The sequence below is a fragment of the Staurois parvus genome, unplaced genomic scaffold (assembly GCF_062004578.1).
Source record: "Staurois parvus isolate SC_StPar_1 unplaced genomic scaffold, SC_StPar_1.0 ptg000540l, whole genome shotgun sequence".
Lineage (NCBI taxonomy): Eukaryota > Metazoa > Chordata > Amphibia > Anura > Ranidae > Staurois > Staurois parvus.
Window position 1 is genome coordinate 694,605 of NW_028318336.1, and position 27,788 is coordinate 722,392.

General features: G+C 48.7%; 3 protein-coding genes across 3 annotated transcripts in view; 1 reads left to right on the plus strand and 2 right to left on the minus strand.

Annotated features, from left to right (window-relative positions):
- The window catches only part of IHO1 (interactor of HORMAD1 1), a 29,800-nt gene extending 22,513 nt beyond the window's left edge, over positions 1-7,287 (minus strand). The window contains exons 1-2 of the mRNA XM_089690724.1: positions 7,232-7,287; positions 2,410-2,578 (exon numbers count right to left, since the gene is read on the minus strand). Of these exons, the coding sequence (XP_089546850.1) occupies positions 2,410-2,578; positions 7,232-7,287 (225 nt within the window). The remainder of the gene's footprint in view (positions 1-2,409; positions 2,579-7,231) is intronic.
- Positions 1-27,788, minus strand: part of LOC149451417 (uncharacterized) — a 502,187-nt gene that overhangs the window by 119,826 nt on the left and 354,573 nt on the right. The gene's annotated exons all lie outside the window — the stretch shown is intronic.
- Positions 16,055-27,788, plus strand: part of CIMIP7 (ciliary microtubule inner protein 7) — a 64,282-nt gene continuing 52,548 nt past the window's right edge. Inside the window, exons 1-2 of the mRNA XM_089690707.1 lie at positions 16,055-16,265; positions 24,615-24,728. Of these exons, the coding sequence (XP_089546833.1) occupies positions 16,239-16,265; positions 24,615-24,728 (141 nt within the window). The 5' untranslated portion in view covers positions 16,055-16,238. The remainder of the gene's footprint in view (positions 16,266-24,614; positions 24,729-27,788) is intronic.

The window sequence follows — 27,788 nt, forward strand, 5'->3', positions numbered from 1 at the left end:
GGCACTATTCCTCTGACTGATACTTAATGATAAGGCACTATTTCTCCCACTGACACCAATGATGGGACACTATTCTTCCCACTGACACCAACAATGGGGCACTATTCCCACCACTGACACCAATGATGGGACACTATTCCTCCTACTGACACCAATGATAGGGTACTATTCCTCCTACTGACACCAATGATGGGGCACTATTCCTTCCACTGACACCAATGATGGGGCACTATTCCTCCTACTGACATTTAATGATGGGGCACTATTTCTCCCACTGACACCAACAATGGGACACTATTCCTCCCACTGACAACAATAATGGGGCATTATTACTCCCACTGACAACAATAATGGGGCATTATTCCTCCCACTGACACCAATGATGGGGCACTATTCCTCCTGCTGACACTTAATGATAAGGCACTATTTCTCCCACTGACACCAACGATGGGGCACTATTCCTCCCACTAACACCAATAATAGGGCACTATTCCTCCTACTGACACTTAATGATAAGGCACTATTTCTCCCACTGACACCAACAATGGGACACTATTCCCCCCATTGCTGCCAGTGATGGGGCACTATATCTCCCGTTAATACCAATGCTGAGGCATGGTTTACCCCCACTGATTCTAGGACATTTTCTGCTCCCACTGGCCACACTCCGGCCCCCCTAAAATCTGAAGGACAGAAAACTGGCCCTTCGTTTATAAAGTTTGGAAACCCTTGCTCTAAAGCATTGCACCAGCAACCAGCAGATTGCTGGTGCCATGCAGGTCTCCTGCAGACCTGTCAGTGTATCTGTGTGCCCATGCATCCTGTATGAGCAAGCAGATACTTACTGACAGGAAGAATCAATGAACTACCTCGGCGCTGAGGTAGTTCATTGAGAACTACAAGCCGACAGCTGCTAAGGCTGTTGGAACTTGTAGTGTTCTCATTCACAGAATACTGTTAATAAGTGACACGGCTGGGGTGACAGAGCCCCGCACAGCCACGTTTTTTAAAAATTGTAACAGCTAGTGTGCCCGGACTTAACCATTGCCTGCCAGTCTGCCCTTCTGCTGTGTGCCCGGACTTACCCATTGCTTGCCAGTCTGCCCTTCTGCTGTGTGCCCGGACTTACCCATTGCCTGCCAGTCTGCCCTTCTGCTGTGTGCCCGGACTTACACATTGCCTGCCAGTCTTCCCTTCTGCTGTGTGCCTGGACTTACCCATTCCCTGCCAGTCTGCCTTTCTGCTGTGTACCCGGACTTACACATTGCCTGCCAGTCTGCCCTTCTGCTGTGTGCCCGGACTTACCCATTGCCTGCCAGTCTGCCCTTCTGCTGTGTGCCCGGACTTACACATTGCCTGCCAGTCTGCCCTTCTGCTGTGTGCCCGGACTTACCCATTGCCTGCCAGTCTTCCCTTCTGCTGTGTGCCTGGACTTACCCATTCCCTGCCAGTCTGCCTTTCTGCTGTGTGCCCGGACTTAACCATTGCCTGCCAGTCTGCCCTTCTGCTGTGTGCCCGGACTTACACATTGCCTGCCAGTCTGCCCTTCTGCTGTGTGCCCGGACTTACCCATTGCCTGCCAGTCTGCCCTTCTGCTGTGTGCCCGGACTTACACATTGCCTGCCAGTCTGCCTTTCTGCTGTGTGCCCGGACTTACACATTGCCTGCCAGTCTGCCCTTCTGCTGTGTGCCCGGACTTACCCATTGCCTGCCAGTCTGCCCTTCTGCTGTGTGCCCGGACTTACCCATTCCCTGCCAGTCTGCCTTTCTGCTGTGTGCCCGGACTTACCCATTGCCTGCCAGTCTGCCCTTCCTCTGTGTGCCCGGACTTACCCATTCCCTGCCAGTCTGCCTTTCTGCTGTGTACCCGGACTTACACATTGCCTGCCAGTCTGCCTTTCTGCTGTGTGCCCGGACTTAACCCATTGCCTACCAGAACTGCCCCCTCTGCTGTTTGCCTGCCAGAACTTCCCTTCCGCTGTGTGCCCCTGGACTTAACCCTTGCTATACCTATCAAGCGCCCTCCAAGTCACTCAATAAAAGCCTTGTGTGCCCAACTGCTCTCCGAGTGTGTTCTGTCCCACCTACGCCTCCGTCACAGCGCTACTTTTGGAAACCAGATCATATGGTAGTGTTGTGCCATGCAATCAGGTGCAGGGAAACACACTGTGTTTGCAACCTGAATTTGGGGAGTCGGTAACAATGCACTTACACCAGCTGCAGATCGAAAAGGCAGTGCGATTTGAACGCAGTGCAGGCAATGCACAGATTGTGGGTTTCCCGTATAATGTTCTACTGTGAACTGTGGCTTAGTAATTGTTATCAGCGGAAGCAGGCAGCTCCTTCCTTTCACAGAAGAGGGTAGTGTTATCTCAATACTATGTCCACCAGCTTGTACGATTTACTTACCTCCTGCGAGTTTGGATTAGAGTTCTTCTGATAATTTGCCTGTGATTTATAATCCATGGATCCTGGCTGAGAGCTCTCAGGGCCCAACTGTGAACTGAACAGGAACTGCGAATCTGTCAGGCTGGAATGGTCACTGGAAGCAGCATTGCGATTTGAAGACTTGTATGCTCTGTAATAACATGCGTATGTCTTACTATAAAGCATTAGTCAGGCATTGTCAACAGACAAAGTAAGTTTTCAGACAAATGATATTAGATAGTCGAGAAGCAATGATGCTTGGTTTAGGTCATCAGTTTAAAACGTTTTATTGGTTTTTATTAAATTATTATTATTATACAGTATTTATAAAGCGCCAATAGTTCGCTCAGCGCTGTACATTACAAAGGGGGACAGAACATCTGACAGAACAATACCAATACAATGCAAAACATGAGGGGATCGAGGGCCCTGCTCTTTGGAGCTTACAATCTAGGAGGGAGGGGATGGTGGCACAGGAGGAGATAGCTGTGGGGGATGGGGTGGTAGGAAGAGTGGAGGAGGTCGGCAAGTTAGCAGGGGGTGGGGTAGGCTTCCCTGAAGAGATGGGTTTTCAGAGTGCGCCTAAAGGAGAGGAGAGTAGGTGATAATCTGATGGGTTGGGGCAGGGAGTTCCAGAGGATGGGTGACACCCTGGAGAAGTCCTGGAGGCGGGCATGGGAGGAGGAGACCAGGGAACTAGAGAAAAGGAGGTCTTGTGAGGAGCGGAGTGTGCGTGTTGGGCGGTACTTGGATATTAGGTCGGTGATGTAGTTCGGGGCAGTATGGTGGACAGCTTTGTACGTCAGTGTTAGGATTTTGAATTTGATCCGCTGTGCAATCGGAAGCCAGTGGAGGGATTGGCAGAGGGGGGTGGCGGAGACGGAGCGGTTGGAAAGGTGAATGAGTCTGGCAGCCGTATTCAGGATCAACTGAAGGGGGGATAGCCAGCGGCGAGGCAAAAATAAATCTTAAAAAGCAATTCCAGAAAAGAACATGGTAGCTGCTGCTCTATGAAAACGATATGGACTCACCTACAGAAAACACTGTGACATTGTCACAAATCATCCCTATTATTCAGTTCCTTTTAACATAGGAGCACAACATGTCACAGGTTTGCATTCTTCCAGCAATGACTTCTTCTGCAACTTTCAGCTAGTGGCCGCAAAGGAGGTTGACTTTCTTTTGCCAGCTGCTGTGATTTCAGATGCTGTGATCTGCACCCTCCCAGGACAAAACAATCCTGATGTTTTATAACAATTGTCCTCTCTAATATAAAGAATCCAGCGTTGTCCTCTTCTGTGCGGCAATTCTTGTAGCACATGTCCCGTTCTGCTCTACCACCTTTTTTTTCAGGGAGCTGCAAAGGTCCCGAAGAGACATCACCGTTCCGTCTCTCTACCTTGTCCAATCAGAGAACACTTTGCATTCAGTCATAAAACGCACAGCATTTTCTGAATGGTACTGGTGAAGAGTAGCTGACCTCCTATTTTCACAAAGCATCAGGAGGACCGCTCAAGCGTTTTTTCTGACAAAACGCTGCTGCTCCTGGACGCGCTGGCCCTGTTTTTTTTTTCGACTGCCTGTAAACGCTCCTGCCACTTAAAGCTCCGAAAAATCTATGTGTGCATGGACATGGAAAAAACGCCAGACGCCCCTAAAAAGGGCTGCAAAAATGCATGTGCATGAGGCCTTACCCCCGTTTCACATCTATGCGGGTGGTACCGCTGCGGATCCACACGAAAATCCGTGCAGCCGCACCACCCGCACAGAGAATTGTGGACCCGCGGACGGGTGCCGTTACTTCTAATGGCACGCCGCCTGCACTGGGAAACACAACCGTACTGAGAACTGAGGTTCCCGTGCAGGCTGCGTTTTCCAAAGTAGTGCAGGGACTTCTTTCCCTGCGTGTCACGGGCACGGGAGTCCATTCATATAAATGGGATCTCGTGCCCGTGCAAAACGCGTCCTGCACGGCCGCATATATTTGGACCTAGGGTTATTCTTTAAAAGGCCAACTTTGTTTTCTTTTAATGCTTCCATCTATATTTTTTCTTCTTTTGTTTGTACAATGATGCTGAGGTAAGACCAAAAGAATAACTTTATTGAACAGAAATACAGGTTTGTATACATTCAGTTATAGGGGCAGTCACCACATGAACAATAAAAAAACAAATATTGCACATCAGGGTAAACATCCCACAATGGTTAAGCGGAATTCCAGCCGTTTTTGTGTTTATTAAAAGTAAGCAGCTACAAAAACTGTATCTGCTGACTTCTACTAAACACACACTTACCTGACGCAGAGTCCAGCGATGTTCTCACCCGCGCCATCCCTTCTCCCCTTCACTCCTCCACGGTGCCGGCATCTCCACTGTGGGCACCAGGCTGTGAAAGCTTGCAGCTTCACAGCCTGGTGCCCACTGCACATGTGCGAGTTGCGCTGCTCCTCCTGATTGGTCTGGCAGTCTTCTAGGACCTGTGAAAGATCTCAGAAGGCTGCGGGAGGGAGGAGGGGGCAGAACTTCCGGCTCACTTCACTGCGGTGAAGTGAGCTGGAAGTGGGAGCTGGTACCTGTCAAAAACAGGTATCCGCTCCCCTCTCCCCCCTCAAAGGTGCCAAATATGGCAATGGAGGGGGGAGGAGGCAATAGGCAGAGGTTCCACTTTTGAGTGGAACTCTGCTTTAGGTAACGAGGTAAACAAAACTAATCCCATCCTGTGGGAATCTCCAGGAGGATTAGTGAACAGACAGAAACAATAGGTTACCCAATTAACAATGAGAATTCACACCTAGAAGGCATGCAATGGGGAATTTACACAATGCGAGAAAGACCCTCCACACCTGGACAGGAAAGGGAAACACAGGTACAACTTAACCTCTTTGCGCCGGCTGCACGCAAATGTGCGGCCTCCCGGGCCTTTACGCCAAGCAGCCGCACATTTGCGTGCAATTAAGAAAAACATGTGCTGAGAGCGTGCACCTTGCACGCTCCCAGCACACATGTCCGGTACTCACGGAATGGTCCCGATCTCCTCTTTCCCGATCATGTGACCGCCGTGACGGCGAATCACGGCAGTCACATGACCTTAAAACCCCGCCCCACCTCCCGGCTTCTGAAAGGGCCGGGAGGAGCCAGTGCCAAGGGGTTAATAAACAAATTACAGCAGGAGACCCCAGCATAAGGTTGTTTTGAGACAATTCTAATCTTCTGCTTTGAGTCTCTGAGTCTAGGAAGGGGTTAAAGATGTCAATGCTGGTTTTGGCTGTTGATTTCATACCCCAACAAAAACACAGAGGCCCCAAATCTGTATCCTGGTCCTCCAGTTCTCAAGAGTCTGTGTGTTTCAGGGAGACATGGACTTGAATCCACAGTAAAACTACTCCAAAGATCCCCCCAGGCACACACCTCCCAAAGAATAGAGTCCCCTCAAACACCAGGGCCCATAGCCAGTAGGCAAGGGGCTAGCTTGCAGTCCCTGTTTCAGTGGAGTCTGTCACAGGGAGAATCTGCAGTGAGCTCAGAGATACGGAAACCCTGGAACATGGATTAGATTAACATGGTTGTAAACCCTTACATGTACCCAGGGAAGAGTCTGGCCTCAGGTGTAAACCAAAGATGAATCAAATTATCCTACATAAGTTGCACCTGTTTATCTGCGGTCTTCTCTTCCCTACATCCTTTCAAAGTGCTGGAATTTATAAAGCTTGCCCGAGCTGTCAGAAAAAGGGGGGTAGAGAGATGCAATTACACATTGCAGAACTCAGTGAGGAGAGCTCTGAGAGCTGATTGGAGGGAAGAGACACGCCCCCACCTTCACACAGCACACAGGAACAGAGTTGAGGATGTCAATCACAGGCTGTGTGCTGGCTGTCCTTCCCGTCACCTTTTTTCTCTTGGTGTCAGGAAACCTTGTCAGAAGTGACTCATGCCGATAGCAGAGGAAAGAGGCAGCAGACACAAATGACACTTTGTGCTCTTAATTGAGACAAGTACACACTATAGGGGGATATGCTTTGTTCAAATTTCATGTCTGAGGTTTCGCACCGTTAATGTGTTAATTGGTCGGCCGTTTTTTGGGGTTTTGGCACATTTTTTTTATCGGTAAAGTTGGAAACAAATCGGCCGATTTTACCGGCAATGATGGGCAAATCGGACGATTTTACCGGCAATGATCGGCAAATCGGACGATTTTACCGGCAATGATGGGCAAATCGGCCGATTGTTTTACCGATAAAAAATCTGCGCATGAGGTGTGACCTGCAAGAAGAAGAAGAAGAAAAAGAAGAAAAATAATTCCAGTCCGCTATTATATTTGACATGAAAAAGTCTTGCGGTTGCAACAATGTATCTATTTGTATCCGAATAAAAACATCTGTATCCGAAATGGATACAAATAGATACATTGTTGCAACCGCAAGACTTTTTCATGTCAAATATAATAGCGGAGCTCTCTGCAAGGGACAGACGTAATTAAATGCTGGCCATAGACGGGAAGAAAATCGGATGATTTTTTTTACCGTTGGTGGTAACGTCGACCTATTGAACGGCCGAATTTTCATTTTTCTTTTTTCTAAAAACGGACGGTTTTCGACCCGTCTATGGCCTGCATAACACTCAACTCCTGGAAAAGTCCTTCTCTTCCCTAAATGCGTACAGCTGACGTTCCCACTAATCTTTGTTTATATACCTCCCAGCTGACAAGTTAAAATCCTTTATTTTAATATTTTTTTCCGCGAATTAAACCGTGTGCAGTAGCTGCTAGGAAATAAATGACATTCTAAATAGAGAAAAAAAACCCTCACCCTGCTCCTGGAGGAATGCTGAACATGTCTTTGATGTTCCAAACATTGAGATTCATTTTAAAATCTGTAGTTAAAAAAAAAATGACACAAAGCAAAACTGTAAATAAATACTTATACATGAAATCTGTTCATTAGTTATATGGAAATGAGAAGTGTAGGATATTCTGCTACCAGATAGATGAGGGAATAATTATACTTCTATGAGGTAAATGAAATCATGTCATATCCTTGTATTCTGGTGGAAGGTAAAGCTGGATGTAGATCTGGACATCTGCAATCAGATGATCCGTAAGATGGACATTTATTATTTACCACTTCCAGTCCGGACACTTTCACCCCCTTCCAGTCCGGACACTTTCACCCCCTTCCAGTCCAGACACTTTCCCCCCCTTCCAGTCCGGACACTTTCACCCCCTTCCAGTCCGGACACTTTCACCCCCTTCCAGTCCGGACACTTTCACCCCCTTCCTGTCCAGACACTTTCACCCCCTTCCAGTCCGGACACTTTCACCCCCTTCCAGTCCAGACACTTTCCCCCCCTTCCAGTCCGGACACTTTCATCCCTTTCCAGTCCAGACACTTTCACCCCCTTCCAGTCCGGACACTTTCATCCCTTTCCAGTCCGAACACTTTCCCCCCCTTCCAGTCCGGACACTTTCATCCCTTTCCAGTCCGGACACTTTCACCCCCTTCCAGTCCGGACACTTTCCCCCCTTCCAGTCCGGACACTTTCACCCCCTTCCAGTCCGGACACTTTCACCCCCTTCCAGTCCGGACACTTTCCCCCCCTTCCAGTCCGGACACTTTCACCCCCTTCCAGTCCGGATACTTTCCCCCCCTTCCAGTCCGGACACTTTCACCCCCTTCCAGTCCGGACACTTTCACCCCCTTCCAGTCCGGACACTTTCCCCCCCTTCCAGTCCGGACGCTTTCACCCCCTTCCAGTCCGGACACTTTCCCCGCTTCCAGTCCGGACACTTTCCCCCCCTTCCAGTCCGGACACTTTCCCCCCCTTCCAGTCCGGATACTTTCCCCCCTTCCAGTCCGGACACTTTCCCCCCCTTCCAGTCCGGACACTTTCATCCCTTTCCAGTCCGGACACTTTCACCCCCTTCCAGTCCGGACACTTTCACCCCCTTCCAGTCCGGACACTTTCATCCCTTTCCAGACCGGACACTTTCATCCCTTTCCAGTCCGGACACTTTCTCCCCCTTCCAGTCCGGACACTTTCCCCCCTTCCAGTCCGGACACTTTCACCCCCTTCCAGTCCGGACACTTTCACCCCCTTCCAGTCCGGACACTTTCCCCCTTCCAGTCCGGACACTTTCCCCCCCTTCCAGTCCGGACACTTTCACCCCCTTCCAGTCCGGATACTTTCCCCCCCTTCCAGTCCGGATACTTTCCCCCCCTTCCAGTCCGGACACTTTCACCCCCTTCCAGTCCGGACACTTTCACCCCCTTCCAGTCCGGACACTTTCCCCCCCTTCCAGTCCGGACGCTTTCACCCCCTTCCAGTCCGGACACTTTCCCCGCTTCCAGTCCGGACACTTTCCCCCCCTTCCAGTCCGGATACTTTCCCCCCTTCCAGTCCGGACACTTTCCCCCCCTTCCAGTCCGGACACTTTCATCCCTTTCCAGTCCGGACACTTTCATCCCTTTCCAGTCCGGACACTTTCACCCCCTTCCAGTCCGGACACTTTCACCCCCTTCCAGTCCGGACACTTTCACCCCCTTCCAGTCCGGACACTTTCATCCCTTTCCAGTCCGGACACTTTCTCCCCCTTCCAGTCCGGATACTTTCCCCCCTTCCAGTCCGGACACTTTCACCCCCTTCCAGTCCGGACACTTTCCCCCCTTCCAGTCCGGACACTTTCCCCCCCCTTCCAGTCCGGACACTTCCCCCCCTTCCAGTCCGGACACTTCCCCCCCTTCCAGTCCGGACACTTTCACCCCTTTCCAGTCCAGGCCAATTTTCAGCTTTCAGGGTTATCACACTTTGAATGACAATTGCGCGGTCATGCAACACTGTACCATAACACTGATTTTTTTTTAGCATAAAACTTTATTTTGGTGGTATTTATTCACCGCCGGGATTTTTATTTTTTTTGCTATATAAATGAAAAAGTCCCAAAATTTTGAATTTTTTTTTTAAAAAGTGTTTTTCTTATAAAATTTTGCAAATAAATAATCTTTCTTCATAAATCTTCACCAAAATTAATTCAGTTATCTTTTTAGTAAAAAAAAAAAACCATGTTAGTTTATAACCAAAAATTATAATTTTTCAAAAACTTTTTTTTTACATTTTTATCTTGTTTTTTCATATTATTATTTGTTTTTTTTTTTGTTTTTTTTTACATACTGTCACCCCAGCAGTACAGTGTCACCATAGTGACACTGTACTACTTGTGGGGGGGTGATGAAGATGGATTTTTTTTTTTTTTTTTTACACTGATTGCTTTTACGCCCATAAAGGCTGTAAAATCAATCATTTCTCCTTCTCTCTGGCTGCATTCCTGCAGCCATTGAGAAATACTGTGTGAGCTGTGATTGGTCACAGCTTGTCACATGGTACAAGGCTGTTGTGAATAGCCCTGTACCATGTGACCTCTGTGATCATTCACAGATTTCACAAGTAGTAAGCATTGATGTCAGAAGTGACATCTTGCTTACTACTCTTCATGTGATCACTGATTGGCCAATCAGTGATCACATGATCAGGACCTCACACAGAGGTCCCGTACGACAATCGGTGTTCTGCTGTGTCCTCCAGAGAACACAATGGTCACCGGATCGCAGTGTTGCGCGTTCCCAGGGAGCACGCACAAGCAGGGAGCGGGGAGGATGTTTATGAACGGCCACCCGCTCCTGCACTGCCACCATCCGGCCGTTTATATACATGGGCCGGACGGGAAGTGGTTAAAGTGTTAGGTTTGCTTCTAGTCTGCTCAGCCCTGGGGTTGATGGTTTTGCTGGGCCCTTCAGAAGGTACCACATGTACGGTATAATTTTCACATAGACCGCACTTAGATCGTGCAAACAAATGCGGTCTATATGAAGATTATACAAGATTTTGTGTATACGGAGTTCACAATTAGGACTTTATAGATATTTGTTTGGTTTTGTTGTTTTTTTTTTAATGCTAAGCCTTTGTGTGTGTACATATGTGTGGGTTTGTACATGTGTGTGTATATGTATGCACATGTGGGTGCCCCTCACTTTGTGTGAACCCCGGGGTCAGGGACACGCCCCTCTTTGTGTGAACCCCGGGGTCAGGGACACGCCCCTCTTTGTGTGAACCCCGGGGTCAGGGACACGCCCTTCACTTTGTGTGAACCCAGGGGTCAGAGACACCCCCCTCACTTTGTGTGAACCCCGGGGTCAGGGACATGCCCCTCACTTTGTGTGAACCCAGGGGTCAGGGACACGCACTTTGTGTGAACCCCGGGGTCAGGGACACGCCCTTCACTTTGTGTGAACCCAGGGGTCAGAGACACCCCCCTCACTTTGTGTGAACCCCTGGGTCAGGGACACGTCCCTCGCTTTGTGTGAACCCCGGGGGTCAGGGACACGCCCCTCGCTTTGTGTGAACCCCGGGTCGGGGACACGCCCCTCGCTTTGTGTGAGCCCCGGGTCGGGGACACGCCCCTCGCTTTGTGTGAACCCCGGGGGTCAGGGACACGCCCCTCGCTTTGTGTGAACCCCTGGGTCAGGGACACGCCCCTCGCTTTGTGAACCCCTGGGGTCAGGGACACGCCCCTCGCTTTGTGTGAACCCCAGAGCCAGGGACACACCCCTCGCTTTGTGTGAACCCCTGGGTCAGGGACACGCCCCTCGCTTTGTGTGAACCCCGGGGGGTCAGGGACACGCCCCTCGCTTTGTGTGAACCCCATGGGGTCAGGGACACACACCCCTCATTTTGTGTGAACCCCTGGGTCAGGGACACACCCCTCGCTTTGTGTGAACCCCGGGGGTCAGGGACACGCCCCTCGCTTTGTGTGAACCCCAGGGGTCAGGGACACGCCCCTCACTTTGTGTGAACCCCTGGGTCAGGGACACGCCCCTCACTTTGTGTGAACCCCTGGGTCAGGGACACGCCCCTCACTTTGTGTGAACCCCGGGGGTCAGGGACACGCCCCTCGCTTTGTGTGAACCTCGGGGGTCAGGGACACGCCCCTCGCTTTGTGTGAACCCCTGGGTCAGGGACACACCCCTAGCTTTGTGTGAACCCCGGGGGTCAGGGACACGCCCCTCGCTTTGTGTGAACCCCAGGGGTCAGGGACACGCCCCTCGCTTTGTGTGAACCCCTGGGTCAGGGACGCGCCCCTCGCTTTTTGTGAACCCCAGGGTCAGGGACACACCCCTCGCTTTGTGTGAACCCCAGGGCCAGGGACACGCCCCCCCGTTTTGTGTAAGGCCCAGAGGTCAAAGACACGTCCCTCACTTTGTGTGATCCCCGGGGGTCAGAGACACGCCCCTCACTTTGTCTGAGCCTCATTAATAAGCTCTGTTCCAGTATGGAGGTTTTTGCTTTAAACCAAATGTGACCTATACAATTCCACAGAATGGTTTCTGACGGGTGGTGACCTACGTCAAGCAAATACATACAGAAAACAAAACTTCCCATCACAGCTCTCCCTACACAACCTCTCTTCACAGCGCCACTGAGGAGACAAGATGGCGGATCCCTCCCAACATTTTACCTCACAACCCGAGGCGGGGCTTCTTCTTCCCGCCTATTCCCTCTATAGAGGGGCAGGGCTACAGAGGGGCAGGGCAGGGCTACAGAGGGGCAGGGCGGGGGCGGGGCCTGTGTGAGGAGAGCTGGAGTCGCTTATTTCCTCCCTAGATTAACATGTCAGGGGGCGGGGACTGTGTGAGGCGTCATCTTCTTCCCGCCTATTCCCTCTGCAGAGGAGCACCTCGTGGGGCGGAGCCTGCTTTGAGAGGCGCCGCTTATTGCCTCCGTAGAGGAGCACTTCGGGGGGCGGAGCCTGCTTTGAGAGGCGCCGCTTATTTCCTCCATAGAGGAGCACTTCGGGGGGCGGAGCCTGCTGTGAGAGGCGCCGCTTATTTCCTCCATAGAGGAGCACTTCGGGGGGCGGAGCCTGCTGTGGGAGGTGCCGCTTATTTCCTCCATAGAGGAGCACTTCGGGGGGCGGAGCCTGCTGTGGGAGGCGCCGCTTATTTCCTCCATAGAGGAGCACGACGGGGGGCGGAGCCTGTATTGCAGTGCTGTGAGAGAGTCTCGGGGTGTGAGGAGTGGGGGGTGGGAGAGTATGGTGGTAAAGAGGCCTGAGGAGGGCGCTATACAGAGGTGTTAACAACATTGGGTGTAAGGTTGGCAAGTGTAGCAGTGTGAGGGAGGAGCCATGACAGAAGGGGGTACAGGGACACCATAGGTGGGGGTAAAGTGAGGTGACTCTTTGGGTGAAGGGCTCATTTACACCATAGAACATGCAAATAATATGTGCACGGTGGAATGTGTTTGCGCGTGTACATTGTATTAGCATGTGCATACACACGCAATTGCACCAGGGGGTCAGGGACACGCCTCCTGCTTTGCATGAGCCCAAGGAGCAGGAACACGCCCCTCGATTTGTGCGAGTCCAGGAGGTCAGGAACGCGCTCCTCGATTTGTGCGAGTCCAGGAGGTCAGGGACACGCCCCTCGATTTGTGCGAGTCCAGGAGGTCAGGAACGCGCTCCTCGATTTGTGCGAGTCCAGGAGGTCAGGGACACGCCCCTCAATTTGTGCGAGTCCAGGAGGTCGGGGACACGCCCCTCAATTTGTGCGAGTCCAGGAGGTCGGGGACACGCCCCTCGATTTGTGCGAGTCCAGGAGGTCAGGGACACGCCCCTCAATTTGTGCGAGTCCAGGAGGTCGGGGACACGCCCCTCGATTTGTGCGAGTCCAGGAGGTCAGAGACACGCCCCTCAATTTGTGCGAGTCCAGGAGGTCGGGGACACGCCCCTCAATTTGTGCGAGTCCAGGAGGTTGGGGACACGCCCCTCGATTTGTGCGAGTCCAGGAGGTCAGGGACACGCCCCTCAATTTGTGTGAGTCCAGGAGGTCAGGGACACACCCTTTGATTTATGTGAGGTCAGGGACACGCCCCTCGATTTGTGTGAGTCCAGGAGGTCAGGGACACGCCCCTTGATTTGTGAGCCCAGGAGGTCAGGGACATGCCCCTTGATTTGTGCAAGTCCAGAAGGTCAGGGACACGCCCTTTGATTTGTGCGAGTCCAGGAGGTCAGGGACACGCCCTTTGATTTGTGTGAGTCCAGGAGGTCAGGGACACGCCCTTTATTTATGCAAGTTCAGGAGGTCAGGGATACGCCCCTCGGTTTGTGTGAGTCCAGGAGGTCAGGAACACGCCCCTCGATTTGAGTGAGTCCAGGAGGTCAGGGACACGCCCCTGATTTGAGTGAGTCCAGGAGGTCAGCGACACACCCCTTGATTTGTGAGCTCAGGAGGTCAGGGACACGCCCTTGATTTGTGCAAGTTCAGGGACACGCCCCTCGATTTGTGTGAGCTCGGATATGGGATAGACGACGTCGATATCCAAAAAGTCCTAGGGAATGCCTGATGATGAAGTCACCTAGGCGACCGTGACCAGAAGTAGAGACAGAAATGATCAATCAAAGGTATTTAGGGGAAAAAAAAACAAAAAACATATATATATTGCTAAAAAAGGACTGTGAAGAGGAAGAACATTGTCTTTCAGGGGAGAAAAAAAAAGTCTGGAACTTCGTTTTATCGTAGTTTGTCGCCATTCCAGGGGCGTGTACAATTTTACAGTGTGACATGTTAGGTATCTATTTACTTCGCATCTTTTATATTTTACCAAAAATTGGGTTATACACCATATTGCCCCAAGTATTGGTCGGCCGGCCTTTCCACGCACATGACCTTTAATGGCCTCCCAGTCTTACGCAGGCCATAGACGGGTCAAAAACCGGCCATTTAAAAAAAAAAACGAAAAATCGGCCGTTCAATCAGCCGACGTTACCACTAACGGTTAAAACATCGTCCGATTTTCATCCCATCTACAGCCGGAATTTTTACTTTTGTCCCTTTCAGAAAGCTCCACTATTATATTTTACATGAAAGTCTTGCGGTTGCAACAATGTATCCATTCCGGATACAGATGTTTTTATTCGGATACAAAGATACATTGTTGCAACCGCAATACTTTTCATATAAAATATAATAGTGGACTGGAATTCTTCTTTTCTCATGTGCAGATTTTTTTTTCTGTAAAACGATCGGCCGATTTGCCCATCATTGCCGGGGAAAATCGGCCAATCGTCAAAATCGGCCACGAATTTTCCAACTTGACCGATAAAAAAATGTGTCAAAACCCCGAAAATCGGCCGCCCAATTAACCCACTAACGGTGCAAAAATCGGCCGATTTTCAACCCGTCTATGGCCTGCATTATTCCGTAAGGTTCAATATTGAGTTGGCCCCGCCCTTTGCAGCTATAACAGCTTCAACTCTTCTGGGAAGGCCGTCCACAAGGTTTAGGAGGGTGTCTATGGGAAGGTTGGACCATTCTTCCAGAAGCACATTTGTCAGGTCAGGCACTGATGTCGGGGGAGGAGGCCTGGCTCACAGTCTCCGCTCTAATTCATCCCAAAGGTGTTCTATGGGGTTGAGGTCAGGACTCTGTGCAGGACAGTCAAGTTCCTCCACCCCAAACTGGCTCCTCCTTGTCTTTATGGACCTTGCTTTGTGCACTGCTGCGCAGTAGTCATCTCCTGGTAACCACCAAACCAGACACGTCCATCGGATTGCCAGACAGAGAAGCGTGATTGGTCACTCCAGAGAACACGTCTCCACTGCTCTAGAGTCCAGTGGCGGCCTGCTTTACACCACGGCATCCGATGCTTTGCATTGCACTTGGTGATGTAAGGCTTGGATGCAGCTGATCACAGATGATCAGTGTAGCCCCATCAGTGCCACCTGTCAGTGCACATCAATGCCACATACCAACTATCAGTGCCAGTCAGTGCCGCCTATGAGTGCTGCCAGTCAGAGCCACCTAACAGTTGCAGTCAGAGCCACCTAACAGTGCCAGTCAGTGCTGCCTATCAGTGCCAGTCAGTGCCGCCAATCAGTTTCAGTCAGTGCCACCTATCAGTGTCAGTCAGTGCCGCCTATCAGTGCCATATATGAGTACTGCCTTTCAGTGCCCATCAGTGATGTCTGTGAATGCCCACCAGTGATGCCTGTCAATGCCCATCAGCGCCACCTACCAGTACCTCCTCATCAGTGCAGCCTATCAGTGCCCATCACTGCAGCCTCATTAACGCACATCAGTGAAGTAGAAAAATTACTCATTTACAAAATTTTATAACAGAAACTAAGAAAAAAACTTTTTTAAAAAAAATTTTCAGTTGTTTTTGGTTTGTTTATCAAAAAAATAAAAAAAACCCAGAGGTGATTACATACCACCAAAAGAAAGCTCTATCTGTCAAAAAAATGATAATAAAATTTCGTATGGGTACAGTGTTGCATGACCGCGCAATTGTCATTCAAAGTGCGACAGTGCTGAATGCTGGCCTGGGCAGGAAGAGGGTGAAAGTGCCCAGCAGGCGAGTGGTTAAAGCCCATGTGTGTATGGACACATAGGATAACATGCTGGGGGGTTTACTGGCTGTAGAAAAAAACCTGCCAAAAGCCAAAAACAGCCGCTGTAAAAACGCCCCGTGTGCGCGAGGGCTAATAAGTACTTGTTTGTTACTGTTTTTTATTTAAAAATAATTTTTTTTTTTTTTTTTTAGGTTTGCTGATTCTCAACATGTTTACTATTGTAGCAGCGATTGTGTTGTAAGCTGGAATTCTGTAGCCGCTCACAGCCTTTTCTTCTGGTCACTGAGCAACGATGTCAACAGCAGCCCTGGCAACCTATTAACAGTGAAGGAGACACAAAATATACATGAACTTTCCTGGGATCGGGCACACGTGAAACCAAAGGATTTGTATGCGGGTTCTGGAAGGAAGTGATGCCAGCGGCCATGACAGGATCCTGGGTAAGGGTATTCCTTCTTCCTATGATAAACAATTCTCTGCTGTAATAACCTGACACTCATGTTTGGGGGATGCAATGCGGCACGGATCTCCGTGGACTCCATTTCCAATATCTCTCCAAAGAATTATCTTTATCCTTTTATTATTTGTGGGAGAAAGGATGCAGCAGAGGAAGTATGGGCATCATTGAAGGGGTTTTAAAGTCCAATGCCGGCCATAGCTGAGTCGGTTTTTCAGCCGAAAAAAAAAAAATCGCCTGACCGTTAGTGGGTTAATTGGTCGGCCGTTTTTCGTGGTCTTTGCACATTTTTTTATCGGGCATTTTGACTATCGGCCGAATTTCCCGGCAATGATGGGCAAATCGACAGATCGTTTTACCGATAAAAAAAAAGCGCATGAGCCGTGACCTGCAAGAAGGAGAAAAAGAAGAACAAAAAGCAGAAGAAGAAAATAAGAAGAAAAAGAAGCATTCCAGTCTGCTATTATATTTTATATGAAAAGTCTTGCGGTTGCAACAATGTATCCATTTGTATCCGAATAAAAACATCTGAATCCGGAATGGATACAAATGGATACATTGTTGCAACTGCAAGACTTTTCATATAAAATATAATTACAGACTGGAATGCTTCTTTTTCTTCTTCTTTTTCTTCTTCTTGCAGGTCACGGCTCATGCGCTTTTTTTTTATCGGTAAAACGATCAGCCGATTTGCCCATCATTGCCGGGAAATTCGGCCGATAGTCAAAATCGGCTGTGAATTTTCCAACATGCCCGATAAAGGGACAGAAGTAATTATGGTAATTATGGGCTTAAATGCCGGCCATACATGGGACGAAAACCGGCCGATTTTTTTTTTACAGTTGGTGGCAATGTCGGCCGATCGAACGACCGATTTTTTGTTTTGTTTTTTAAAAGGCTGGTTTTCGACCCGTCAGTGGCCTACTTAACCCTCGGTTCATATCTGTGCGGGTGGTGCCGCTGCGTATCCGCACGAAAATCCGTGCAGCCGCACCCCCCGGACAGAGAATTGCAGACCCGTGGGCAGGTGCCATTAGTTCTAATGGCACGCCGCCCGCACTGGGAAACGCAACCGTACTGGGAACTGAGGTTCCCGTGCCGGCTGCGTTTTCCAAAGTAGTGCAGGGACTTCTTTCCCTGCGTGTCACAGGCACGGGAGTCCATTCAAATGAATGGGCTCTCGTGCCCGTGCAAAACGCGGCCCACACAGCAGCATAGGTGTGAACCAGGGGTAAACATTTCATTCAGCTCCGGAAGATTTACCCCCCCCCCCTTCCTGACCAGGCCATTTTTTGCTATACGGCACTGCATTATTTTTTTTTTTTCATAATAAATCTTTATTAACATTTTCTAGTAATACAGAGTAGACAATAATGTCAGCAAATATATGTCAATCGGTCAAAGAAACAGCAATAAAACGTATCACAACATAAGCAAACTAACACCTTGACCAAAATCTTACATAGTTGGAATATCAATGGCATTTAGTGACTCCAAAAGTCCAAACACACAAAAGAAAAAAAAAAAAAAAGTCCAAACAAAAAAAAAAAGGGGGGGGGGGAAACACGGTGCTGCATTACTTTAACTGACAATTGCGCGGTCATGCAACCCTAGACATAAATGACATTTGTTGTCATTTTTTTCCCCCCACAAATAGAGCTTTCTTTTGGTGGTATTTGATCCCCTCTGCATATTTTATTTTTTGCACTACAAACAAAAAAAAGACAATTTTGAAAAAAGAAAAACAATATTTTTGACTTTTTGCTATACAACATATCCAATAAAATAAATAATTAAATAAAATTTCTCCATAAATTTAGGCTAGCATGCATATTTTTTTTATAATAAATCTTTATTAACATTTTCTAGTAATACAGAGTAAACAATAATGTCAGCAAATATATGTCCATCGGTCAAAGAAACAGCAATAAAACGTATCACAACATAAGCAAACTAACACCTTGACCAAAATCTTTCATAGTTGGAATATCAATGGCATTTAGTGACTCCAAAAGTCCAAACACACATAAGAAAAAAAAAAGTCCAAATGAAAAAAAAAGGGGGGGGGGCTGAAGAACACGGTGCTGCATTATTTTAACTAATCGCGCGGTCATGCAACCCTATACATAAATTACATTTGTTGTCATTTTTTTTCCCCACAAATAAAGCTTTCTTTCGGTGGTATTTGATCACCTCTGCTTATTTTATTTTTTGCGCTATAAACAAAAAAAAGACAATTTTGAAAAAAGAAAAGCAATATTTTTGACTTTTTGCTATACAACATATCCAATTAAAAAAAATAAAGAAAATGTCTTCATAAATTTAGGCCAGAACGTATTCTGTTAGTCTTTGGAAAAAAACCCATCCCAATAAGTGTATATTAATTGGTTTATTTATTTCAGGTATTTATATAGCGCCGTCAGTTTATGTTTTACATAGATATTGTACATTCACATCAGTCCCTAACCCTCAAGGGGCGTACAATCTAAGGTCCCTAACCCTCAAGGGGCGTACAATCTAAGGTCCCTAACCCTCAAGGGGCGTACAATCTAAGGTCCCTAACCCTCAAGGAGTGTACAATCTAAGGTCCCTAACCCTCAAGGGGCGTACAATCTAAGGTCCCTAACCCTCAATGGGCGTACGATCTAAGGTCCCTAAACCTCAAGGGGCGTACGATCTAAGGCCCCTAACCCTCAAGGGGCGTACAATCTAAGGTCCCTAACCCTCAAGGGGCGTACAATCTAAGGTCCCTAACCCTCAAGGGGCGTACAATCTAAGGTCCCTAACCCTCAAGGGGCGTACAATCTAAGGTCCCTAACTCACATTCATACATACACATACTAGGGACAATTTAGACAGGAGACAATTCACCTACCAGCATGTCTTTGGAGTGTGGGAGGAAACTGGAGTACCCGGAAGAAACCGACTCAGGCACAGGGAGAACATGCAAACTCCAGACAGGTGGTGCTGTGGTTGGGATTTGAACCAACAACCCGAATACTGCCAGGGGGAAGTTTTAACCATTTAGCCACTGTGCTGTCTTTGGAGCATGGGAGGAAACAAGAGTACCTGTAGGAAACTCCAGGCAGGAGGTACCGTGGTTGGGATTTGAACCAACAACCTAGTACTGCCAGGAGGAAGTGCTAACCATTTAGCCACTGTGGTGCCTATATTCTTCAACCAGTAGATGGCAGTGTTTATAAGTTTGTCTTTGGAGTGTGGGAGGAAACTGAACTACCTGGAGGAAACCCACACATGCACAGGGAGAACATGTAAATTCCAGGTTGGGATTCGAACCAACAACCCTAGTACTGCTAGGTGAAAGTTTTAACCATTTAGCCACTGTGCTGTCTTTGGAGTGTGGGAGGAACCGGAGGAAACCCACGCAGGCACAGGGAGAACATGCACACTCCAGGCAGGTGATGCTGTGGTTGGGATTCGAACCAACAACCCTAGTATTGCTAGGTCAGGGGTAGGCACTCTGTGGCTCTCTAGTTGTTGTGGAACTACACTTCCCATGAGGCATTGCAAAGATTACAAAACTGACAGTCACAGCTATGACTTGTAAAGGCATGATGGAACTTGTAGTCCTGCGGCTCTCAGGTTGCCTACCCCTGTGCTAGGTGGAAGTTTTAACTATTTAGCCACTGTGCTGTCTTTGGAGTGTGGGAGGAAACTGGAGTACCCAGAGGAAACCCACGCTGGCACAGGGAGAACATGCAAACTCCAGGCAGTCTGGTTTCATTCAGACATCAGATCGTAACATTGGAGTTTTCACCTTCAGCTTCCAGATAAAACCATTCTTTTCAGCCCGGGTTCACATATATGCAGTGCGGTACATCGAATGTGATTCACACGGGAACCGCACCGCATTCCTGTGCAAATCACATGTGATTTGTGTGCGGGGCGATCGGAGTCGTACATTTTGTATGGCTCTATTCGCACCAAAAACGCGCAGGACCCTCTTTTTGGTGCGCACTAGAATCGGATCGCACGGGTATTCACACCTATACAATCCGATTCTGCACATCGCACCGCATTTTGCGCACCGCTTTCGGGGTGTTGTTAACATACACCCCCGCAGCGGTTCACATGAACGGGGTGCGATTCTGATGCGGTGCGGAATTCGATAAGAAAATGCTGCAAAGTACGCACCGCATCAGTGTGAACCCGGGCTTACCGTAAAACCGAAATCGCCTTTTGGATCATCCCTGTGAGCTGGGTCATGTTTGAAACAAACAGATTGAATCCTCTGGGCAACCATTGTTCATTAACGTTTTACAAAATTATGATTAGAACCCGCCCTCCCCTCCCCCATCCCCCGTATAACGCAAGTCGCAGCTTTAATTCCCAAAGGAGATTAGGATTCATAATTCATGGTGTAATTCCGGTGGCTCAAGGTTGAACAATGCTTCATGCAGATGATTTAGACGTATCTATTGAAATTCAATTCAAACGTACCCCAGTTTGTTTCCTAATAGATGCAGCAATGTGCAAGGTGAGTCATTTGGTATCTTCCACGGTAAATTCGAGCCGTAATTATATTTTATACATTGTGTACACAATGGTCTACAAAAAGGGCCAAATACCTGATGTGGAGGTTGGATGGGCATTATTTATATTCCAGTGGAAAGATTGTTTTATGTGAGAGAACATGAATGTGAACATTTGCATCACCTGAGAATGTATGTTAGGGTCTGTGCCGATGGGCGTTTGTTTCAAATGGGTTTTGCATTTTATGGAACTTTGCCCCCTTGTGCTGGTGGTCAGTGGAACTTTTCCCCCTTGTTCTGGTGGTCATTGGAACTTTTCCCCCTTGTTCTGGTGGTCATTGGAACTTTGCCCCCCTTGTGCTGGTGGTTACTGAACCTTTGCCCCTTTGTGCTGGTTGTCATTGGAACTTTGCCCCCTTGTGTTGGTGGTCAGTGGAACTTTGCCCCCATGTGCTGGTGGTCAGTGGAACTTTGCCCCTCTGTGCTGCTGGTCAGTGGAACTTTGCCCCCATGTGCTGGTGGTCAGTGGAACTTTGCCCCCGTGTGCTGGTGATCAGTGGAACTTTGCCCCCCTTGTGCTGGTGGTCACTGAACCTTTGCCTCTTTGTGCTGGTGGTCAGTGGAACTTTGCCCCCTTGTGCTGGTGGTCAGTGGAACTTTGCCCCTTTGTGCTGGTGGTCAGTGGAACTTTGCCCCTTTGTGCTGGTGGTCAGTGGAACTTTGCCCGATTGTGTTGGTGGTCGGTGAAGCTTTGACCCTTTGTGCTGGTGGTCAGTGGAACTTTGCCCGATTGTGTTGGTGGTCGGTGAAGCTTTGACCCTTTGTGCTGGTGGTCAGTGGAACTTTGCCCAATTGTGTTGGTGGTCGGTGAAGCTTTGACCCTTTGTGCTGGTGGTCAGTGTAACTTTGCCTCTTGTGCTGGTGGTCAGTGGATCTTTGACCCCTTGTGCTGGTGGTTTTTTGGGTTGCAGTTTGGGCACTCGGTCTCTAAAAGGTTCGCCATCACTGGTCTAGGAGATGCAAACGTACATGGAGCAGTTTACAAGGAGGTCAGCTGCAGGTCAAATGCACCAAGTCAGTGAATTCTAAATGATCTCATAAGTGGCTGTTCACCACTTGCCGACCAGCTGACTTAGAAGTATGGCAGGATAGTGGCCTCTCAGAGCTGGATCACGTATCTGATATGTGATCCAGCATTTCTGGGTAGAGTACTCACGACACCCCGGCTGTGCTGTGATTAGTTACAGCACAAGTCGATCAGCGGGTCCCGGCCAATGATTGACGACCAGGACCCTCCGCTTGGCGAAGTGGATGACAGGACAGAGCTCTGTGATTGTAAACAGCACAGAGCTCTGTCCTGACAATGGGGATGTACCAGTTTTTGTCTCCCTGCGAAGCAGGGAATAAAAACTGGCACGTCCCTTAGGCCTGGTTCACACCTCTGCAGTTTACTTTTGATCTGTTTCTGCAGTGCTTTTTTGCGGTGTGTTTTTGTGGTTTTTTGATGCATTTTTTTCATTTTTCTTTTTGTTGTTATGCAGGTTAAAAATGCAAGACACATGAAAAGCGCATCAAAAACACACTAAATGCATTTCTGCTGTGCGTCCACTGAACTCTGTTGAACCAAAAATGCACCGTGTTGCGATGAAAAAAAGTCCTTGAGCCTTTCCAATAAACACAGCGTCTGAAAAACGCAGAGATGTGAACGTGGCCCACAGGAAACCATGTTAAATGGACTGTATTGCATTTCTGCAAAATGCGCTAAAGAACGCATTGGTGTGAAGCAGGCCTCAGTAAAAGCAGACCATAGAAAACATGGCAGCAAAGCGAATACACGCCCCTAGATCTTAACCCCTTCCCAGCCAGTGTCATTAGTACAGTATCAGTGTATATTTTAACCTCTCGGCGCCGGCCGCACGCAAATGTGTGGCCTCCCGGCGTCTGGGCCTTGACGCCCCGGCGCGCTCCCAACACACATGTCTGGTACTCACGGAAAGGTCCCGATCTCCTCTTTCAATCAGGACCTTTCCCGATCATGTGACCACCGTGATGGCGTGTCACGGCGGTCACATGACCCTAAACCCCGCAACGCCTCCCGGCTTCTGAAACCCTTAAAGGGCCGGAGGTGCCAGCGCCAAGGGGTTAAGCACTGATCACTGTATTAGTGTCACTAATAGATGTCAGTGGCAGTTAGTCAGTTCCCACAAAGTGTCGGTTAGTGTCAGATTGCCCGCCGCAGTATCACAGTCCCACTATAAGTCGCTGATCACTGACATTACGCTGATCACTGCCATTACTAGTATAAAATAAATACATACATCAAAATCCCAGTATATAGCCCATGGTTTGTTGACACTACACCTTCGTGATGAGCCACTTTTTGCTGCATCCATCTAATAGCTGCATACAGGCAGCCCATAGAGGTGGACGCAGAAACAGCAGCTGCATGGACACATTCGCATGTCAAAATTTGATATGTGGACAGGAGCGGGTGCACAGATCCAAACACACGATGTTTGAGATATAGACGCATCTTGACCTTTCCAGTGACCCCCAACCCTTCCACCTTCCACGCTTCCATAGTGGAGAAAGAGGCCACACATCACTATAAAGACGCAGATGGGAGGTATAGGAGGGGATGGGTTCAACCCTGTCTTCAACCTATACCCAAGTGACATTGCCCACGGAATACCACCTGCCTCTAACCTGCAGGCCATATACTTGTTAGAAATTCTGTATATAGCAGACAGTGCAAAGTCCACAACTTTATTCAGAGAAACAACACAAAAGTATACCACAGATGCAGCTACAAACTTATAAACACTGCCATCTACTGGTTGAAGAATATGGGCTGCACAGTGGCTAATGGTTAGCACTTCCGCCTGGCAGTACTAGGTTGTTGGTTCAAATCCCAACCACGGCACCACCTGCCTGGATTTTCCTGGTACTCTGGTTTCCTCCCATGCTCCAAAGACAGCACAGTGGCTAAATTGTTAAAACTTCCACCTGGCAGTACTCGGGTTGTTGGTTTGAATCCCAACCACAGCACCACCTGTATGGAGTTTGCATGTTCTCCCTGTGCCTGAGTAGGTTTCCTCTGGGTACTCCAGTTTCCTCCCACTCTCCAAACACATGCTGGGAGGTTAATTGGCTCCTTTCTAAACTGTCCCTAGTATGTGTATGTATGAATGTAAGTTAGGGACCTTAGATTGTACACCCCTTGAGGGTCAGGGACCTTAGATTGTACGCCCCTTGAGGGTTAGGGACCTTAGATTGTACGCCCCTTGAGGGTTAGGGACCTTAGATTGTACGCCCCTTGAGGGTTAGGGACCTTAGATTGTACGCCCCTTGAGGGTTAGGGAACTTAGATTGTACACCCCTTGAGGGTTAGGGACCTTAGATTGTACGCCCCTTGAGGGTTAGGGACCTTAGACTGTACACCCCTTGAGGGTTAGGGAACTTAGATTGTACACCCCTTGAGGGTTAGGGACCTTAGATTGGACGCCCCTTGAGGGTTAGGGACTGATGTGAATGTACAATATATATGTAAAGCGCTGTGTAAATTGACGGTGCTATATAAGTACCTGAAATAAATAAATATCTCTGCTGAATACTGATGTCGCTGTTGCACAAAATACATGAACATTGTATTCTAGCAATACTACTAACATCACTAGCAGTGAAGGTGTGTTGGGGCTTCATGATAATTACATAGCCTGGAACCGAGAAAATGGCAGCTTCCCCCCCTTTTGTATTTCCAAACGTGCATTTTGCACTGTTCACAGATTCCCATTTGGCAGTCAATTTAACTAATTGTATGTCATTATTTTTTCTTTCAGTTCCCCAGCAGCTTTCATGGACACTTTAGAAGCCACATCCGGAATGATATGTGCCAGGAATACCGAATGGCGGCCAGGCCACCGCCGCCCAAGGCCTTCGTCCAGCGAATTAAAGTGAGTATGGGCGGCATGGCAAAACTCTGGAGTTGATTTATTATTTATTTATTTCAGGTACTTATATAGCGCCATCAATTTACGCAGTGCTTTACATATATATTGTACATTCACATCAGTCCCTAACCCTCAAGGGGCGTACAATCTAAGGTCCCTAACCCTCAAGGGGTGTACAATCTAAGGTCCCTAACCCTCAAGGGGCGTACAATCTAAGGTCCCTAACCCTCAAGGGGTGTACAATCTAAGGTCCCTAACCCTCAAGGGGCGTACAATCTAAGGTCCCTGACCCTCAAGGGGCGTACAATCTAAGGTCCCTGACCCTCAAGGGGCGTACAATCTAAGGTCCCTAACCCTCAAGGGGCATACAATCTAAGGTCCCTAACCCTCAAGGGGCGTACAATCTAAGGTCCCTAACCCTCAAGGGGTGTACAATCTAAGGTCCCTAACCCTCAAGGGGCGTACAATCTAAGGTCCCTAACCCTCAAGGGGCGTACAATCTAAGGTCCCTAACCCTCAAGGGGCGTACAATCTAAGGTCCCTGACCCTCAAGGGGTGTACAATCTAAGGTCCCTAACCCTCAAGGGGCGTACAATCTAAGGTCCCTAACCCTCAAGGGGCATACAATCTAAGGTCCCTAACCCTCAAGGGGCGTACAATCTAAGGTCCCTGACCCTCAAGGGGCGTACAATCTAAGGTCCCTAACCCTCAAGGGGCATACAATCTAAGGTCCCTAACCCTCAAGGGGCGTACAATCTAAGGTCCCTAACCCTCAAGGGGTGTACAATCTAAGGTCCCTAACCCTCAAGGGGCGTACAGTCTAAGGTCCCTAACCCTCAAGGGGCGTACAGTCTAAGGTCCCTAACCCTCAAGGGGCGTACAATCTAAGGTCCCTAACTCACATTCATATATACACATACTAGGGACAATTTAGACAGGAGCCAATTAACCTACCAGCATGTCTTTGGAGTGTGGGAGGAAACCGGAGTACCAGGAGGAAACCCACACAGGCACAGTGAGAACATGCAAACTCCAGGCAGGTGGTGTCATGGTTGGGAATCGAACCAACAACCCTAGTACTGTCAGGTGGAAGTGCTAATCACTCTACCCAAATGTATATAATTTTTTCCAACAAATAGAGCTTTCTTTTGGTGGTATTTGATCACCACTAGGTTTTTAATTTTTTATTATATAAACGAAAAAAAAACCAAAAATGTTGGGAAAAAAACAATATTTTTTACTTTCTGCTATAAAACAATTCAGAGCATGGTCGGCAAGTGGTTAAAAAGTACGTTTTCATGTTGGAACCTCAGGGTCATAGGCAGGGCCATGGATAAGGGGGTACGACAAGTCCTCCTGTACGGGGCCCAGGCCAGCGAGGGGCCTGGGTAAGCTAGATGTGGGCAGGGAGGGTGATTGGCACTGTGGGTGGGAGGGGGCAATTACTGGAACTGATCCCCTGTGTGGCTCTCTCTGCAGCAGCTGAATGTTGGCTTCTTCTCCTCTCCCTCCTGCTGGCTTTCAGCTGCTGCAGAGAGAGTCATACAGGGGATCGGTTCTAGGAATTGTCCCCCACTGCCACACCCATCGCCTTTCCTGTACACCACAAGTTTCCCCCTGCTGCTCAGCCCCCCCACCGCCGCAGTGCTGCCGGCTTCCCCCCCTCTCCTTCCCACAGGCAGCTGCAAGCACACAATAGGATCCTTCAAGATGGAGAGTAGGGAAAAGTCCAATAAGTACGTCACATTTACCAGCCCCTTCATTTGCCGAATGAACACGATGCATGATCAGTACCGATCGCTCGCTGTGTTCATCCATACCCGAAGCATCGTAAACTGTGGGTTTTTTTAAGGGGGGGGGGCCCTGTCAGGTTGGCTGTTTGGGGCCCCGTGGTTTCTAACAGTATCCCTGGCCATAGGTGAACACAGGTGTCATGCGGACAGTATATCTGGTGGTCATCAGACCCAGGACCCCAGTGCTACAAGCCAGCAGTGCTGCAGTTGTTCACTTTTTCCATTGACCTACATTTTAGAACTAGCTGTAGCGCCCTCCTCCCCTATACTCTCTGATGTCTAATAAATTGCAGCGCTGTAACTCAGGGAGAAGTGTTTGGCGTCCCACCTGTAAGAGATGAAAGCGTGAATTTAGAGAACTGTGGTGTCATTACAGCCCTCTGATATGAATTATAAATGAACAGAAGTGGGTTACAACATCATCACCCGCAGATAGGGCCCAGCCCGTGTCAGCTTTGCTTGACTGCCATTGCTGATTAAAGCCTTTATGTTGAAAAGGAACCTGGCCTTTTCTAAAAGCCGCTTGTCGGGGTTGTGCGCAGATCACCATTTGTTTCTTCACAGCTTTGCGGTGACATGTTTGTTTACAGCCGCTGATAAAAATATTTACCTTGGGATATTGATTTGTTTAACCTTCGACTAGTGAGGCCAAAGCAAAGATCTCCTAATATGGGTGTTCTCAACAGTATTTGTTTTGTACGATGTCTTCCAGGACAAACTTCCTACAAAACACGTTACCGCAAACATAGATACGGGCTTATTATGACGACTCTCTTCATGGAACTTGACTGGTGTAGATGTGTTGGCTAAGGCTAAAGCTACTAAAACCATACCAACCCGACTCTCTCGAAACCTCTTCACCCCCCAACTCTCCCTCTACAAATTGTCTTGGAAATTCGCTTTGAATGAATTTCTCCTTACTGTGAGTACTCGCAGTTGGATGCGTAGAAATCCCCCATAAAGCTGTGCGAATCTCGCTTACCGCGACTTCAGCTAAACTCCACGATTCCTGCCCCTCCAACTGGGTTAGCTATCTTGAGATGTGGAGAAATGGAGTTCCCGTTACCCAGGAATGATCAGGCGACACTCTCGGGTTGCTGTTGGAATTCTCCAAGAGGCGGATCCAACCCCAGCCTCCGATTTTTATTTACAAGCAGACACACGCCCCCCACATCAATAAGGTCAATCCCCTCCCACAGAACAATGCAATGGGGAGTGCCTATACACAGGATGTACATTCCGATTGGAGCGTAGCCTTTCCTCTTATCTA